This window comes from Cucurbita moschata, unplaced genomic scaffold (assembly GCF_002738365.1).
Source record: "Cucurbita moschata cultivar Rifu unplaced genomic scaffold, Cmos_1.0 Cmo_Scf00005, whole genome shotgun sequence".
Lineage (NCBI taxonomy): Eukaryota > Viridiplantae > Streptophyta > Magnoliopsida > Cucurbitales > Cucurbitaceae > Cucurbita > Cucurbita moschata.
The window spans coordinates 726,315-741,810 of record NW_019268521.1 but is presented as its reverse complement, the minus strand read 5'-3'; the positions used below and the strand labels follow the sequence as shown (position 1 = coordinate 741,810).

Below are 15,496 nucleotides of genomic sequence, written 5' to 3'. Positions count from 1 at the left end.
TGTTAGTAAAATTAAAGAAAAATATAGTGCTAACAGAAGCCGCTTACACTCGAGACTCCAAATTCGATAAGTATTAGCATTGATATCAGTTGTTAGCTCTGATACCAATTGTTAGGATTGCTCAACAACGCACACACTCGATCAAGATGAATACAAAGAACAGAAGAGAGAAAATTCAAGGAGGAATATTGGCCTAAAGGTTTTATTACTGATCACTTCACACTTCACGTATGTACGACAAGATAGAATATGAAGAATGAAGAAAAGTATAGCACTGACTAATGGGTATATATATGGTTTCAAAATTTTAAACCTACGAGATATAATCTACCGAATATATCTCTATCAAATCTTTATCAAATATCTACCATATATCTCTATCAGATATTTACGAAATATCTTCCAAATATATCTCTACTGGCATCAAGCTTCATATCCCAATCGATTTTCCCTCACACGCATGTACGAGGCAACTAGTTTCCTCCCTAATTCTGGCAACGTTCATTTCGACACTGTTTTACATCATCCATGGCATAGTTAACTCCAATCTCGAGTACCCACTTCATTCGACATTAGGGTTACAAGATTAAACAAGTTCGAACACTGTCCAACATCGAATCGAGACTTTTTGGTAAGATTAATTGGATAATAAATTGTTTTGAACTTTTTGAAATTTGTTTAAATAAAAAATTTCTTTTATTTATTTATTTATTTTATTTCATTTTTTTATTATTATTTAGCCAAATAATCCAAATTCCTGCTCTATCATGACCGTCGTCCAATTCATCCATTAATTTATCACATACCATAATTTAATTAATATAATCTCCTTTATATTTTATTCATTTGACCATATAATAAAATCTATATTTTAATTTGTCTCATTATTCCTTAATATATATATATATATATATATATATATTTTTTTTTTATTTACAATTTTATATTTTCTCTCTCAATCAACAACTTGGTATTTTCGTGTTAGATTTTACTTTATATTTAACCTTTTTTCCCCCTAAGAACTTTTCAAGTTTAATAATCAAATATTTTTTTAATAATTCACATTTATAAATTCTAGCTGGCTCCCTCCATCATTATTATTATTATTATTATTTAATTACTTTTTCAATATTTATGTTGTACCGACGGCAAAAAGTCACAGGTCAACTAGTTTGAAAAAGGTTTAGAGAAAAAAGCTCGAAAAAGGGCGAAATCACAGTCAACTAGCTCCCTAGTTAATCTAACCATACCTAGGGGTCAGTGAGACAAGTCATGAGCCAAAAGTTCGGTTGGTCATCTCGATGTGTGACAAACATCATACAGCATGTTATGTGACTTAAATTCATGACTGAATTTGGACTCTGCTCATATTTATAGGATGGTTGAATGCATAGAACTTCTCTACATGAGGTCTACACACGTGCACATGGACCTACTAGGAGAACTCGTTAACGTACCCATAAGGTCTAATTATGGGCTAACGCATACTCACGACATCAAAACAAACCTAAAAGATAAAGGATCATGAATAATATTGGAGAAGTAATCTATTACTACACGAGCATGCAATATGCATAATGTCTCACCATTTAAACCATCAGTTCAGTGATATTATGCACTATAACTTTTTTCGAGACATGAATTCATAATCATGATCTGTCTATCGTATTTTACGAACAATTTTAATTCATGATTTCTCGTATAATACATACATTCATACAAAGTCATAATCGATCATATATGACCATACACAGATCACATAAATCATACATACTCGTTCAATTCAACAACACATTATTTTAATCCACATATTACCTAACATAAGAATATGATATATATTTTTTTTTTATCACTTTAAAAGTATAATAGGGTTGGTAAAAATTTCATCAACTTTACAACAGGATCCACACTTCTTCAACCTCTTGCGACTGATTCTCAAGAAATATTATAATCTAATTCATCACCAAAAGGCGTCGGTCACTATTTGATTTCATTGGAATCAGTCTTTCCCAACCTTCCAAATTCATTATCCTAGATCTGTACAAAATTGAAAATGTGAAATTTGGTTGGTATGGTTTATTGATTCGTTTTGTAGTTTATGTGATGTGAGTACGTACTTAAAATTATGCAAGCATGTTTATGAACGTGTCTGAAGTTAAATCATTGATGATAGAATAACGACGAGATAAAAATTGAAATTATTATTTTGAAAAATCATAAACTTTTTTTTCAAATAATATTATTTGAAATTGTATATATGCAACTATCCTTCGACATAAAATATAAAAAATACGTCGCTATTGTTACACGAAGAAGTATTCAACCGAAGAACGAATAACGAGTTGTGTTACAAATCTATATAATTTTATAATCTAATCCAAATTTGAATACGAAGCAGGCCGGTCTCATTTGTCAAGCATATTGCATTATATTTCTACTAAGATTAGGTAGAACAATGAACAATTTAATACTTAAATTTGTTGACCATGATTTGATGGCCTTGAAGGAGCAATGAATGGAAGCTATATAAAGGGTGGAGATGCATGTTTGGAAGCAAAACAAAGATACCATTGAGAGATACAAGGATATGGGAGAATCCAAGCCTTCGATGGCGTATCTCGTAGCTACTGTTTTGGTGGCAATTTTGAGTTTTACGTCGGTGATCGCTACTGATTATAGCTACTCTTCTCCACCGCCTCCTTACTACGTCTATAAATCTCCACCGCCTCCTGTTTACCACTCTCCACCGCCTCCTGTTTATTATTCTCCACCACCACCAAAGAAAGGGTATAAATCGCCACCACCTCCAGTTTATTACTCTCCTCCTCCGCCTGTTTACAAGTCACCACCACCTCCAGTTTATTACTCTCCTCCTCCACCGGTTTACAAGTCACCACCACCTCCAGTTTATCATTCTCCTCCTCCACCTGTTTATCACTCTCCACCACCCCCGGTTTATCACTCTCCTCCACCACCAATTTACAAGTCACCGCCACCTCCAGTTTACCATTCTCCTCCTCCACCCGTTTACAAGTCACCACCACCTCCAGTTTATTACTCTCCTCCTCCACCAGTTTACAAGTCACCACCACCTCCAGTTTATTACTCTCCACCACCACCCGTTTACAAGTCACCGCCACCTCCAGTCTACCATTCTCCTCCTCCACCAGTTTACATGTCACCCCCACCTCCAGTTTATTACTCTCCACCACCACCAGTTTACAAGTCACCGCCACCTCCAATTTACCATTCTCCTCCCCCACCTGTTTATCACTCTCCACCACCTCCAGTTTATTACTCTCCTCCACCTCCAGTTTACAAGTCACCACCACCTCCAGTTTACCATTCTCCTCCTCCACCTGTTTATCACTCTCCACCACCTCCCGTTTATTACTCTCCTCCACCACCAGTTTACAAGTCACCACCACCTCCAGTTTACCATTCTCCTCCTCCTCCAGTTTATTACTCTCCTCCTCCACCTGTATACCACTCTCCTCCACCACCGGTTTATAAGTCACCACCTCCTCCAGTTTACCATTCTCCTCCACCACCTGTATATCACTCTCCACCTCCTCCCGTTTATTATTCTCCACCTCCACCAAAGGAGTATAAATCCCCACCTCCACCTGTATACTACTCTCCTCCCCCACCCGTTTACAAGTCTCCTCCACCACCTAAGAAAGACTACGAGTACAAGTCTCCACCACCTCCTCAATACTATTAGATGCACGAACATTTTACTATTCCATTGAGGTATATTTCTTAATTGCAATTCTCCTTGATGTAACCATTTTTCTAATAATGTTCGAGAAAATTGATCATCTTAGCATTGGTATTCATCAAATCCTATTATTTTCTTGCAGGGAAACAAAGAGAATATTAGTACCAAATAAAAGAGATGGCCGAATGAAGACGATCCCCATACACAAATCATGGCCTCTGATTAGTTTACTATGTGTGATATATGTTTGTTTCAATATTTAGTTTACACAGTGTATTCAATATTCCCGACTATAATGGAGATACTAAAATTTTTAATATACTTCCAAAAGATTTCAAAGCTTACTATAAAAAGGTCAATAACTATTACTAACGCATTATTCATCATTGAAATCAAAACACGATCTATATTTATGAACTTGAAATCAAGAGAACTAAAACACCTACCAAATAAAGATTAAAAAAGCAAGATTCTGATTCAATTTGATTGTATGTGGATATCGAAAAATCAAGATTATGTTATTAAGCATCTTCAAATTTCTCACCAAAGCTCAAAGGCGGCATGCTCAAGATATTCGTATTTTCTTTCACAGCATCTTTACGGGATCGAGTGATGGAATGATTAGACGATGAGCAAGCTCGTGAGGTAAAAAATCTCTCCATTATCACTAACAAAGATCTTTATCGCTAAACACAAAAATCCCTTATAGATTATATGATTATTTTTTGATATAATGGGGAGTTTTGCTCTAGATATCCCTCAATTATTGATATTTCTTGTTGTCTTTTCTTATTGTCTTTGAAATGTGGAGATTACTATTTTAATGGGTATTTTGTTCTAAATTATTAAATGTTTATTGTAGCTAATTGCATCACAATGAAAGAAACGGTCTTATATGAGTTGTCGAGTTGCTTAAGCATTGTAACGATAGTAAAAATATAATAATAAATAGTAATAATAAGTAAAATAAATAAAATATGGTTTCTTTAATCCACGCCCCCAAATTTTCTCCGCTCACACGCTCATTTAACTAAAACGCTCCCATTTATTTTTCTCTTTTCCCTCTCACACTCCGAAAACTATCGTAAAATGAAAAGATGTTTGAAAGTGGGTTGTTAAAACGATTTGCTTCAATCCTCTGCAAGGTTTTGTTAGCTCTTCACTTCCAATTTGTACTTTTGGGACAAGTCAAGCTAATCTCGAAGATAGGATAGAATGTCGGCTAAGGCCAACTAAGTAAGTGACCTTACTATCGGTATGGTTGGAAGAGTTGTGTAATGCAAAATGACACGTTTCCTACGGCCCCACACGTGTCATATGTTTGATGTGTACTGTGTTTTATGATATGATATGTTGAATTGTATAATATATTGAAAGATATGATGTATTTTGAAAGAAAGTTGAATGGTACAATATGTTGAAGGATACGAAATGTTGAATGACATAGACATGTATAAATGAATCATCGAGATATTCATTGATTTTTCTTTGTTTTATTTTAATTTACTTTAAATATTTTCTTTCTTTTAATTTAAGACTATTTTAAAGGTATAAGTTCATGACATCATTTTGTGAAATCAAACCTCTGCTTCGAAAACAAATCTACCAAAACCCAACCCACACACTCTCAGACGCTTCGGCCTAGAAAATGAGGTAAATGAGCTTACTATTAGAGTGCCTTCAGGCTAGGTTGGACAAATTGTATGATGTATGACTAACACATAACTTCTGGCTTATTTATGTAATATGGATATCCTTATGATATGTTGTGTTGCATATAGTTCCAAGTGTATTGATTTATTTATGTTATGATACTATGATCACATTATGCCCCATAAGACACTTGATCGCGTATGATAACTATGAATGATATTTCTTGCATATGTGTATGTCTCATAGGCCATCCATATCATGAAATAAGTGCGATGCGCATCATGACCATGTACAATGATTTAAAATATAAGACCTCATGGATGTTGTGTCATGAGCACAAGTTACTATCCCAATATATGTTACATACAAACGTGTACGTCATGATATGATATGTGTTCCTTTCTTTTTGTTGGTTTCTGGTAGTGTGAGCATGCACTAACCCATGGTCAAGTTTAGGGGTACATATACAAGTCAGCCTAATAGGTTCATGCATGTGTGAGTGCACAATGTCTAGAGAAGTACTATGCATATAACTCTATCCAAAAAAATAAAGTATACCCAAGGAATAGTAACAAAATGTAGGTCCCTTGCATGTGTTATATTTTTCAAGTCTAACAGTGACATCACTTTTCGAACCTACGTTTAGCATTTTTTGAAGTAAAGGCAAGAACCTCATGTACAGATGATGACATCAGTTAACAAAGCCATAAACATCATAGAGGACAGCTATTAAGAAGAGAATCAATGAAAATCATGCAAAAAGGAGGGCATGTCTAATTTGTCTTGAATTCAATCGACTCGAGATTATAAAAGAATACGAGTCGTTTTTTTGGTAGAATGTGGAGGAAGATTGACATGATACCTGTTACAAGAAAACAGACCCAAGAAAGGAAGCCTAGGAAGGTTTACTTATCTCTTAGGAGAGCATAGACGCAAGAATAGCCAAAATAGAAACAAAGAGTATCTAAAGCAAGAAGATGGAACTAAGGGAACTTTGAGGAAGCTTATGCTAGTTCTTCTTCCCTCCTCCATTGTTCATCTATCTTTGTTAGTGTTGTGTCAATTTTTATATACCATGTCATAAGTGTAATGACTTTGCTCTGGAATTTCTCCTACCTGTTACATCCAAATTACTTAAGCAAGATTAAGAAGACCATTGTAAAGAGTTTCGAACTTAAGCCAAAGCAGAAATTTAAAATTATGGCCTAGAGTTTGTATTAGATCCAGAAATTGAAAGAACTTTTAAAAGAAGATTGATTGAACAAAGAGCTAGAATGATAGAACAACTCATACCAAATCCTGATCCTAAAGTACAGCTAAACCTTGAGTTAAACACACCAAATGATGCAACCAATCAGACTACAAATTCTGCTAAGTATCTATTGAATCATGTGTGTGTTGAATCATGTGTGTTGTAGAGAATCTATTGGAAGATCATAGAGAATAAGTCGAGAACTAACAAAAGAAGTAAACCTGAAGTGTTGCGAAAGACTGAAATGGGAAACAAAACGAAATGTATCGGATTTTTAGCATGTACAACCATCAAACTAGGGACCAAAACTGGGCTCGACAAAACGGCATTCAAATTTTTCCCAAAAAATCCACCTCAATGGTCTATGTTGGAAACCAAGGGAATCAGGGAAATAATCCATTCTCAAACACTTCTAACCCTGAGTGGAGAAATCATTCAAAATTTTCCCATGGAGATTTAGGACATAATGCTAACAACTCTCATATGCAATAGAAACTGAACTATCTCCCTAAATTTGAACAAAATCAACAAAATTTTGGAATTCAATAAGCCACAACCGAATCAGAAGTTAAACAATGCTCAATGAGGAGGAGGTTCCTTAAGTGAAGCCAATAGAATCATAAAGTTGTGCCCCCTTCACCAAAAAAACATATACCCATCTCCTCCTTTTCACGAGATTGAAGAAGAAGAAAGAGGAAACCCACTTCGAAAAGTTTATGGACATTTTAAAGAAAATACATATAAACACACCATTGTAGAAGCCCTCAAGCAAATGCATAACCATGCAAAATTCCTTCAGGACATCGTCACTAAGTGGAAAAAGTTTGAAGAGTTTAAGGTAGTGCCATTGAATGAGGAATGTACTGTCCTGAAAAATAAGATTCCTCAAAAAGAGAAAGACTCTAGATCCTTCACTATTTCAATGTCAATTAGAGGACAGTTGCTAGGAAGAGCTCTTTGATATTTGAGAGCAAGCATCAACCTAATGCCTCTTTCTATTGGGTATTGGTAACGCTCGACTAATCTCATTCACACTTCAACTAGCTAATAGATCTATCACTTATCCTGAACGAAACATTGAAGATATCCTATTGCAAGTAGATAAATTTATATTCCTATCAGATCTTTTAAATTTTGGACCATGAGGCTGATAAATATGTACATATCATTTGGGAAGACCTTTCCTTAAAATAGGAAGAACTGTGGTGGGTGTGTATAAATGCACTATAACCGTAAGGGATGATAAGCTTCTTTGAACATGCAGAAATTTTTTCTTAACAATTACAAAACCCCTCTGCAACCTACTCGAAGTAAACAAGAATTTTGAGTTTGATGAAAAGAGTTTAAGAGAATTTTAAGCACTAAAACGGCCTTGATCACTGCACCTATATTGTTTTCACTCAATCAAGAGTTTCCATTTAAACTAATGTATGATGCTAGTGATTATGTTGTTGGTGCAATGCTTGGACAAAAGAATGAAAAAATACTGCACCTAGTTTACTATGCTAGTAAAATATTATATGAAGCTCAATCAATTATACCATTACTAAAAAGGAGTTGTTGGCTGTAGTGTTCATCCTATTTGGTTGGCGCAAAGGTTAAAGTATGCACGAACCACACAGCAATCAAATACCTAATGACTAACATAGATGCAAGGCGAAAGTTGATTCCGTGGATCCTGTTGTTACAAGAACTTGAAATAGAGATTCAAGATACAAAAGGGTCTAACAATCAAGTGGTTTATCATCATTAAGAATTCCTTCCCTGATGTTCATCAGCTAATTGTGGATATCCCTAAAGACTTGTCTAGACAGCAAAAGAAAAAAAAATTCCATAGAGCAGAAAGTTATTTATAGGATGATTCCTACCTATTTAAGTAATGTGATTATGATATGCTTAGTCATTGTGTCTCAAACGATAAAATACAATCCATTTTAAAGCAATGTTGTGCAACTTCATATGGAGGTCATCTTGGAGGTCAAAAAATAGCTACAACTTCAATAATCCAATCAAATTTAAGTTAATTAGACATAATAATGTTTAAATTAATCTTCAAATGAATAGAATAACCTTATCTTAAAACCTGAGACATTATACTACGAATTATGGTAAAACAATTTATGAGAATTTTATCAAACCATAGAGATAAATTCAAATTTTTAAATCATATGGACTAAATTTTAATTTTCAATAGGGACTATACTCATAGCAAGGGATCATACTCATAGTTTAGCCCTACCAATTTTAACCTCCCAAATTTAGAAGAAATATAAATAGTTCTTTTATTTTCCCCCTAAAAAATTAATCATGCAGATTCTATAAGCAACCATTAACAAGCCATGGTATAGTACACGTCTCAACAAAATATACCCAAGCAAATGTAACCAAACGATGGAAAAATGGTTTTAGACTGAAAATGAAACCATTCCAAATGTTTAAGTTATTGCTCTTTGAATTAAGGAACACCCAAAAACATTCCATACTAACAAAACGAAACCACAGCGACAACCAAAAGAACTATTCAAATCTCCATAGTCATTTCGTCCAAGAGTTTTCCAGAAATTTTAGTAAGTTAATCTCTATTTGGAGTTATCCCAACAAAATTAGGCTCTACAAATGGCTATTACTAAGTCCAAAGGAATGAAGCTTAACTCGAAGGGTATAATAACATAATAACAATAGGAATGGTTCGAGCACAAAATCTACCAAACTAAAGCTTTTAGGTTCGAACTTTTACAATATAACAAGTCGGGAATGACTGCCAGGTTTAACCGAGAAAAAAAACGTGACAAAAAAAAAACAAAACAAAACATTATGCCAGACTCTGTTGCTCAACCTAGGAACTGACCTGCATTACTTTGAGTGCTATGTTTTCTTTAGATATTCATAATTCAGATACACCATCATAAAATGTTGAGAAAAGACCACAGGGAGGACAAAGAAATAAATAATAAAACACAGAAGTTAGCTCATTAATGATTGACAAGAAGAATCACCTGCTAGCTTGCTTTCTAATGATCAGTGTTTTGTTTTCTTCTTCGGTTTCGAGGTTATCTTGCCGTATCCCAAGAGCCTACTGTGTGACAATTTAAATTCAGCTTGTCGTAGTTTTCTTCTGGCTTTCCTAGATAAATTGCTGCTATCAACATTTGAATCCTCAGTTTGCACTTTGTCATTCTCACTGTCGTCCAAATTGTGCAACTCGGAGCTATTCTTCATCTTTTTCTTCTCATTCTCATCGTCATTCAAAGTGTGCAAGTCGGAGCGATTCTTCATCTTTTTCTTCAAGCCACCTTTCTGCTCACCAAATTGTTTGCCTTTAAGGAGCTCCTTGGTCCTCATTTTCAGGCGCTGTCTGGTACTATTTGGCATCTTCCATTCTTCCTTATAAGGGGCCAACTTTTTCAAAGAAACAAACTGATTCAACTCCTTGTCGTCCAATGCCAGGATTTCGGCAGTACTTAATCCATAACGATTAGGTTGTATTTTGGCGTACTTAAACCTTGTCTTAATGTCATCAATTGTGTCCTCGTAATCTAATTTATAATATTCCTCCATCATGGCTTCTTTAGCTCTTTTGTACAGAGACAATTTACGCTTCCTCTTTCTTTTGCCTTTTTCATCCTCATCGTCATGTTCTTCATCGTCTTCATTATTCTCTTCATCACTTGGATCATTATCAATTTTATGGCTTAAACTCCTTTGCCTAGCTGCTAAGAAGCCATCACCTGACTCAGATGAAGCCCATCCTTTTGGCAGTCCAAGCAACTCATCCTCTTTGTCGAAATCAGGTTTCTCAATCTCACCATCACCTTCATCATCCATATCGCTTCCAAACCCAGGATCAACGTCTTCTTTCTCATAATATTCGTCACCAAAAGCCACCTTCATCATCCTGTCATACTCTTCTGGATCAAATTCCTCGTCTAAATCTTTGATATTCAATAAGCAAGTCTCGTCCTCCCCAATTCCTGCGGTCTCCCTAATCTTCCTAAGCTTCTCTTTTACCTCCTCCTTCTTCAAGTTTTTTAAATGCTTCAACTCCTCCTTCCTCTCTAATCTTGCAATCTCCATCCTCTCTTCCTTACTCTTCCTCTGCTCCTTCCTTGAATTCTTCTTTTTCCTAACTGACCCCTCAATAGTCCTACTATGCCCTATAATGCTATCTCCTATATTTTCTTGAAACTTGTATTCATATTCCTCTTGTTTTTCAATCTCTTCCTCATCCTCCGACAGCATCTCCAACTCCTCCTCCCCGACCTTTCCATCTTCACTGAGCCAAAGTTTATTCTTAAAGTACTCCTTCAAGAACTTTGAATTTTCATCCAATTGGTCATCCCCATCCCCAAAATACTCATCCAACTTCTTCTCTAATTCTTCATCCTTTTCCTCTTCTACCATACCTTTATCCTTCACTTTTAACAATGCTTCCTCATCATCTTCATCTTGCATTTCTGCTGCCTCCAAGAATGCCTTGCGTATCTCCTCTTGCTCCTTATCATAAATCTTCACATTTTTAGGCTTCTCATCATTGAATTCAGGGCCCTCTTCAATCAAATGTTTTGCTACCACATCTTTCAAATACATACTACTTTTCTTCTTCTCTGTTAAACTACTTTTGATATCGTCACTTTCCTTTGTAGATTTGTCATCATCTGAATCGAAAAGCTTGGCGTCTTTCTGTTTAAGGGTTGGATCATGCTTCTTGACCTTGATTAATGCATCAAAGAACTCCAGGTCCTTCCTACTTTGGCTGCCATCTTCATCCTCGGAGGAAGATGATTCAGATTCTGAGCTTTCTGATTCAGAGTCTTCAATTAGACCCTTCTTCTTCAGCTCCTCTAAGCGCTGAAGATCCTCTCGCTTCTTATTATGCTCAAACTTCTTTGCATAATCCCGATTAATTTCTATCTTTGAGTCATCATTGTCAGAATCGCTTCCATCAAACAGTTGTAGACCCATTATTTCTGCACAACAAAACGCTTCAAATTAGGATTTTTAGTGATTTCTATCCATATATGTCAGAAGGCATAAATAGATTGAATTGGTATGGTTTTAGACCTCAATCCCTCAATGTTATGCAACTTTTTTCCATAACAAGCAACAATATTGTATTCTAAAAAATTAAAACAGTTAGCGTAATTAAGCTAATCGTTAAAAATATAAGGAAAAATCAGATGTACTAAGGCAAACATGACCCACTATTGAATAAATGAAAAATGAATCATAATTATGATTCTACATCAAAAAGAAATGAGGGGCAAAGGTGACAGCCTTCACATCACATACAGATAGGCAGAAAAAAAAAAGTTACAGAAAGATGAAGCAGAAAATGTAAGGGAAAAAATAGAACACAGTAAACGATAATGGACAAAATAAAACACAAATGCTTATTATCTAAGTAATAAAAAAAAATTGAAAAAGAAAAAAAGTGTCAGAACAATTATTGAAATTGAAAATTACAAAACCAAAAATTTTAATCCAAACTACTCAAATGCAAGCATAGACACAATCTCAAACAATAGTTTAAATTCAGCATATATTTCAATAGCCTAGTTGCACATCTATGGCATCCATAATAGCGATTCTCCTTGCAAAACAAACGTAGGTTTGGAACTTTGTAGATATTGAAGAGAGTGTTTCATAAGCTCAATAAAGTAGAGCATATAGAAATTCCTTAATTCCTATAGTTGAAGTTCATTGTTTAATTAATAAAATCCATGGTTTCTTCAGATAAAATCCTATCCCATGGATATTTTTCATATTAAGAAAATCGAGTAGTAAAGTATGGTCCTACCCCATCTCACTGTTTAAATTTTCCTTTCTAAGATTGACATCTATACAGCATCTTCAATTTGAGAGATATAGGCATACAAGCATAAAAAGTAGGTGAAAGAGAAAATTCAAAGGCTTTACATGATGCCCTGTATATCGTGTCATTGAATTAGGGTACATCGTTACTATTTGGATGGATATATGAGAAAAGTATAGAAATTTCAACTAAGGAACTAATTAGCAAAGAAAATACAGTAAATGATAACTAAAAGATAAAAGTTGTAATCTTAAATCTAAACACAATTATACTGTATACAAATCTTATGTTTATTAGAGTCTTAGCAATTTTTTCAAAAATAAATAAATTTAAAGCTACTTTAAGCCAAGTTGCCTTTTGGTTTCAAACACAATCTTATCTTCTTTTTCTTTCTTTTTTTTCCTTCCCTCTTTTTCCTTTGGGAGTGAGGAGGGATAATATTGGAATCTTAGGCCATGATAATTAAACCAGTCTTGTGAATATACCAGACACTAAGCAACCAAGCTTTCTTTATACTTTATCTACTGACTGCTACACCTATAATGAGATAGAACATTTTCGAATCCTTGATGATCCCCTCCTAATTTTGGATTCTATAATTCTCGATAGCTTCAGAGACGCAGAGGTAGTTTATTGTAAGTAGGTAAATCCTCTCTATCTTCCTTTCTCCAAATGTCTCAAAGATTAAAAATCAATATAGATGTTAGATGTATATTCAATAGCACTTGTATCATGATCATACAATTTTGATATAAAAAAATGGATCTTAATTGAATCAGATGTTTTAATTGATGTTGTTGATCTAATTTAACAAATTAGAGTCATCAAATTAAATTTCACTGAACTGGATTATAATTATGACCTCGATCAAGACAAATTCAATACTTCCTAAAGAAAACAAAAAGAGTGTCAATCAAAGTCACTTGAAGATTTGATGTTTCTCCATTTTATCTCAGAGTTTAAATCCAAGATTGAAAACCAACCAAAAAATAAACGAATTCAAATCTGATAAACGTGTATCAATAAGAAAAAGAACCTAAAGTCATGCATGCATTTGAGAAAATTTCAAAAGGGTACTACATATTAGATACCCGACTAATCAAAATTTGAGCAATAAAGAACTAGAGAACAGTTGAGATGAACAAAGACCAAATTTGGTTTTATTTGAAAAACAGAACACAAATTCAACAAATCACGAAGATCCACAAGAACAATTAGATTCTTAGCATCAATGACAGTCAGGGACAGAAAGATAAATGTGAACTTCAAATGAAAACGAAAGAGATAAATAGACAATTCAAGCAAACAGAAATTAAAAATCGGCTTAACAAATAATCATAGAAACAGAACAAAATAGATAATCATTATAGAGGGGAGAATTATACAACAAGAGAGAGGAAGAAAATTAGAAAAGCAGAAGGAAAAAACAAACTTCAAACCAACAAAAAGCAGATCTAAGCCTCGAACATATGCAACAATTCAAAACGGCGATTAGCCCACGTCTAAATTGGAACAGCCTAACACAAATCACGTCCTAATTTGGCGCAAGACTTTTTCTTTCTTTTTTCGCTATTGTTATCTTTCAAATACATACATACATATATATATATATATATATATATATATAGATATCAAACAACTGCTCCTTCCATTCGACAAGGCTTAATTTGTGATTTTCAAGTGAGAAGAAAGACAGAGTTGGAGATTGGAAGAATTACCAATAAAGAGAAGAAAATCAGTGCAAAATCGCTAAGAGGCAGACTGCAGCGGCACAAGCAGAAGAACAACGACGACGGCAGCAGCACTGAACCGGAGGATGCGGCGACACCACTGAGCAGCTGAAGAGGACGTGGTGGCGTGGAGGGAAGAGTTAGGGCTTTCCTCTTTATTTTCTTTTATTTTATTTTAGAACTTTATAAAGTGGGTTTTTTTTTTTTTTCTCTTAACGGCTAATTCAATAATATGGTTTAATTTAAAAATCTTTCAAATTTTAATTTAAATTAGTGAGCTAGAAGATTAGGGTTTTTGTCATCTCGAGAAGGATATTTTCTAGATCGAAGAGTATTAAGATAAGATAAGGAGACCCGTTGTCTTGTTGTTTTTGTTCCTGTTATCATGGAAGTGTTATCTCGAATATATAAAAAAATATGAATTTATATTTTTCAAATTTAATCGAAACGAGCATGTATTTTTCATCAAAATAAAATAATCCAACTTTGCATACGTATATCGATCGGAATCGTTCAAACAACTAAAACATTTAAGAACACTATGGAAAACTTCATTACAAAAAGCACAATCAGTTCACAAATCAAATTAAAAGCGTTCCACGACCAACTTCTCCACCCGCATCATTAACCAATGAAACTAGAGAGCAAGAACTAACAGGAGGGAGTGATGCATTTCAGTTAAAAAAAAACTTGAAGTAGCAAAACCTTGGATAAAAATAGTACTTGGTGCAATAACTAATAATCTTGTAAATCCTTCCCATCTCGACTCTCAGCCGTTGGATCTCCTCCAAACTTGGATATATTCTAGAACACTCACTCTCCTCCAAACTTGGATATATTCTAGAACACTCACGGATCATCAAATCCAATGGCTAGGATTCAAAGTTCAAAGGATTTTGTGCCCAACACAAGGTGAAGGTTGATTTTTTAACCGAATGGCAAATCTGTAATTATCCTTGTCTTCAAGGGTATTTTGGTAATTTGCCACTTTTTGAATATTTTATTATTATTTTCTCGAAAAAAAATCCATAATTTTCTTAAAACTCAATCATTTTTCTCTTCTTGAGCATCTTCGTAAATGTTTGCTGAATCCACCACACCTAAATGGTGGTAAGAGTTCTCTTATTTATAATCATTTACAGAATACAGAAATATGGTAAATTACAAATAATATGGAAATAGCAATAAAATGAAAGAATAATAAATGAATACAATATATTTGCCTTTATATTAAAGGCAAATATGGTAAGCCGTAATGTAAGACAAATATCTAGATATTTACCTTATAATGAACGGTCAACTATCCTTAACACCCCCCCCCCCCCCCC

General features: G+C 34.4%; 2 protein-coding genes across 2 annotated transcripts; one reads left to right on the top strand and one right to left on the bottom strand.

Moving 5' to 3' along the window:
* Positions 1 to 2,608: 2,608 nt before the first annotated feature.
* Positions 2,609 to 3,724, top strand: LOC111442872 (extensin-1-like). Its single transcript, XM_023080428.1, has one exon. The coding sequence runs from the start codon at positions 2,609 to 2,611 to the stop codon at positions 3,722 to 3,724; it is 1,116 nt and encodes a 371-aa protein (XP_022936196.1).
* Positions 3,725 to 9,278: 5,554 nt separating this feature from the next.
* LOC111443003 (protein KRI1 homolog) lies at positions 9,279 to 14,331 on the bottom strand. The gene is made up of 2 exons (XM_023080592.1): positions 14,157 to 14,331; positions 9,279 to 11,593 (listed from the first exon to the last, which is right to left on the bottom strand). The coding sequence occupies exon 2, from the start codon at positions 11,586 to 11,588 to the stop codon at positions 9,645 to 9,647; it is 1,944 nt and encodes a 647-aa protein (XP_022936360.1). The 5' UTR covers positions 11,589 to 11,593; positions 14,157 to 14,331; the 3' UTR covers positions 9,279 to 9,644.
* Between the last annotated feature and the right edge of the window lie 1,165 nt (positions 14,332 to 15,496).

Excerpts from the sequence above, each read along its gene's own strand:
- LOC111442872 (XM_023080428.1), top strand. The coding sequence starts at position 2,609 with ATGGCGTATCTCGTAGCTACTGTTTTGGTGGCAATTTTGAGTTTTACG.
- LOC111443003 (XM_023080592.1), bottom strand. The coding sequence starts at position 11,588 with ATGGGTCTACAACTGTTTGATGGAAGCGATTCTGACAATGATGACTCA.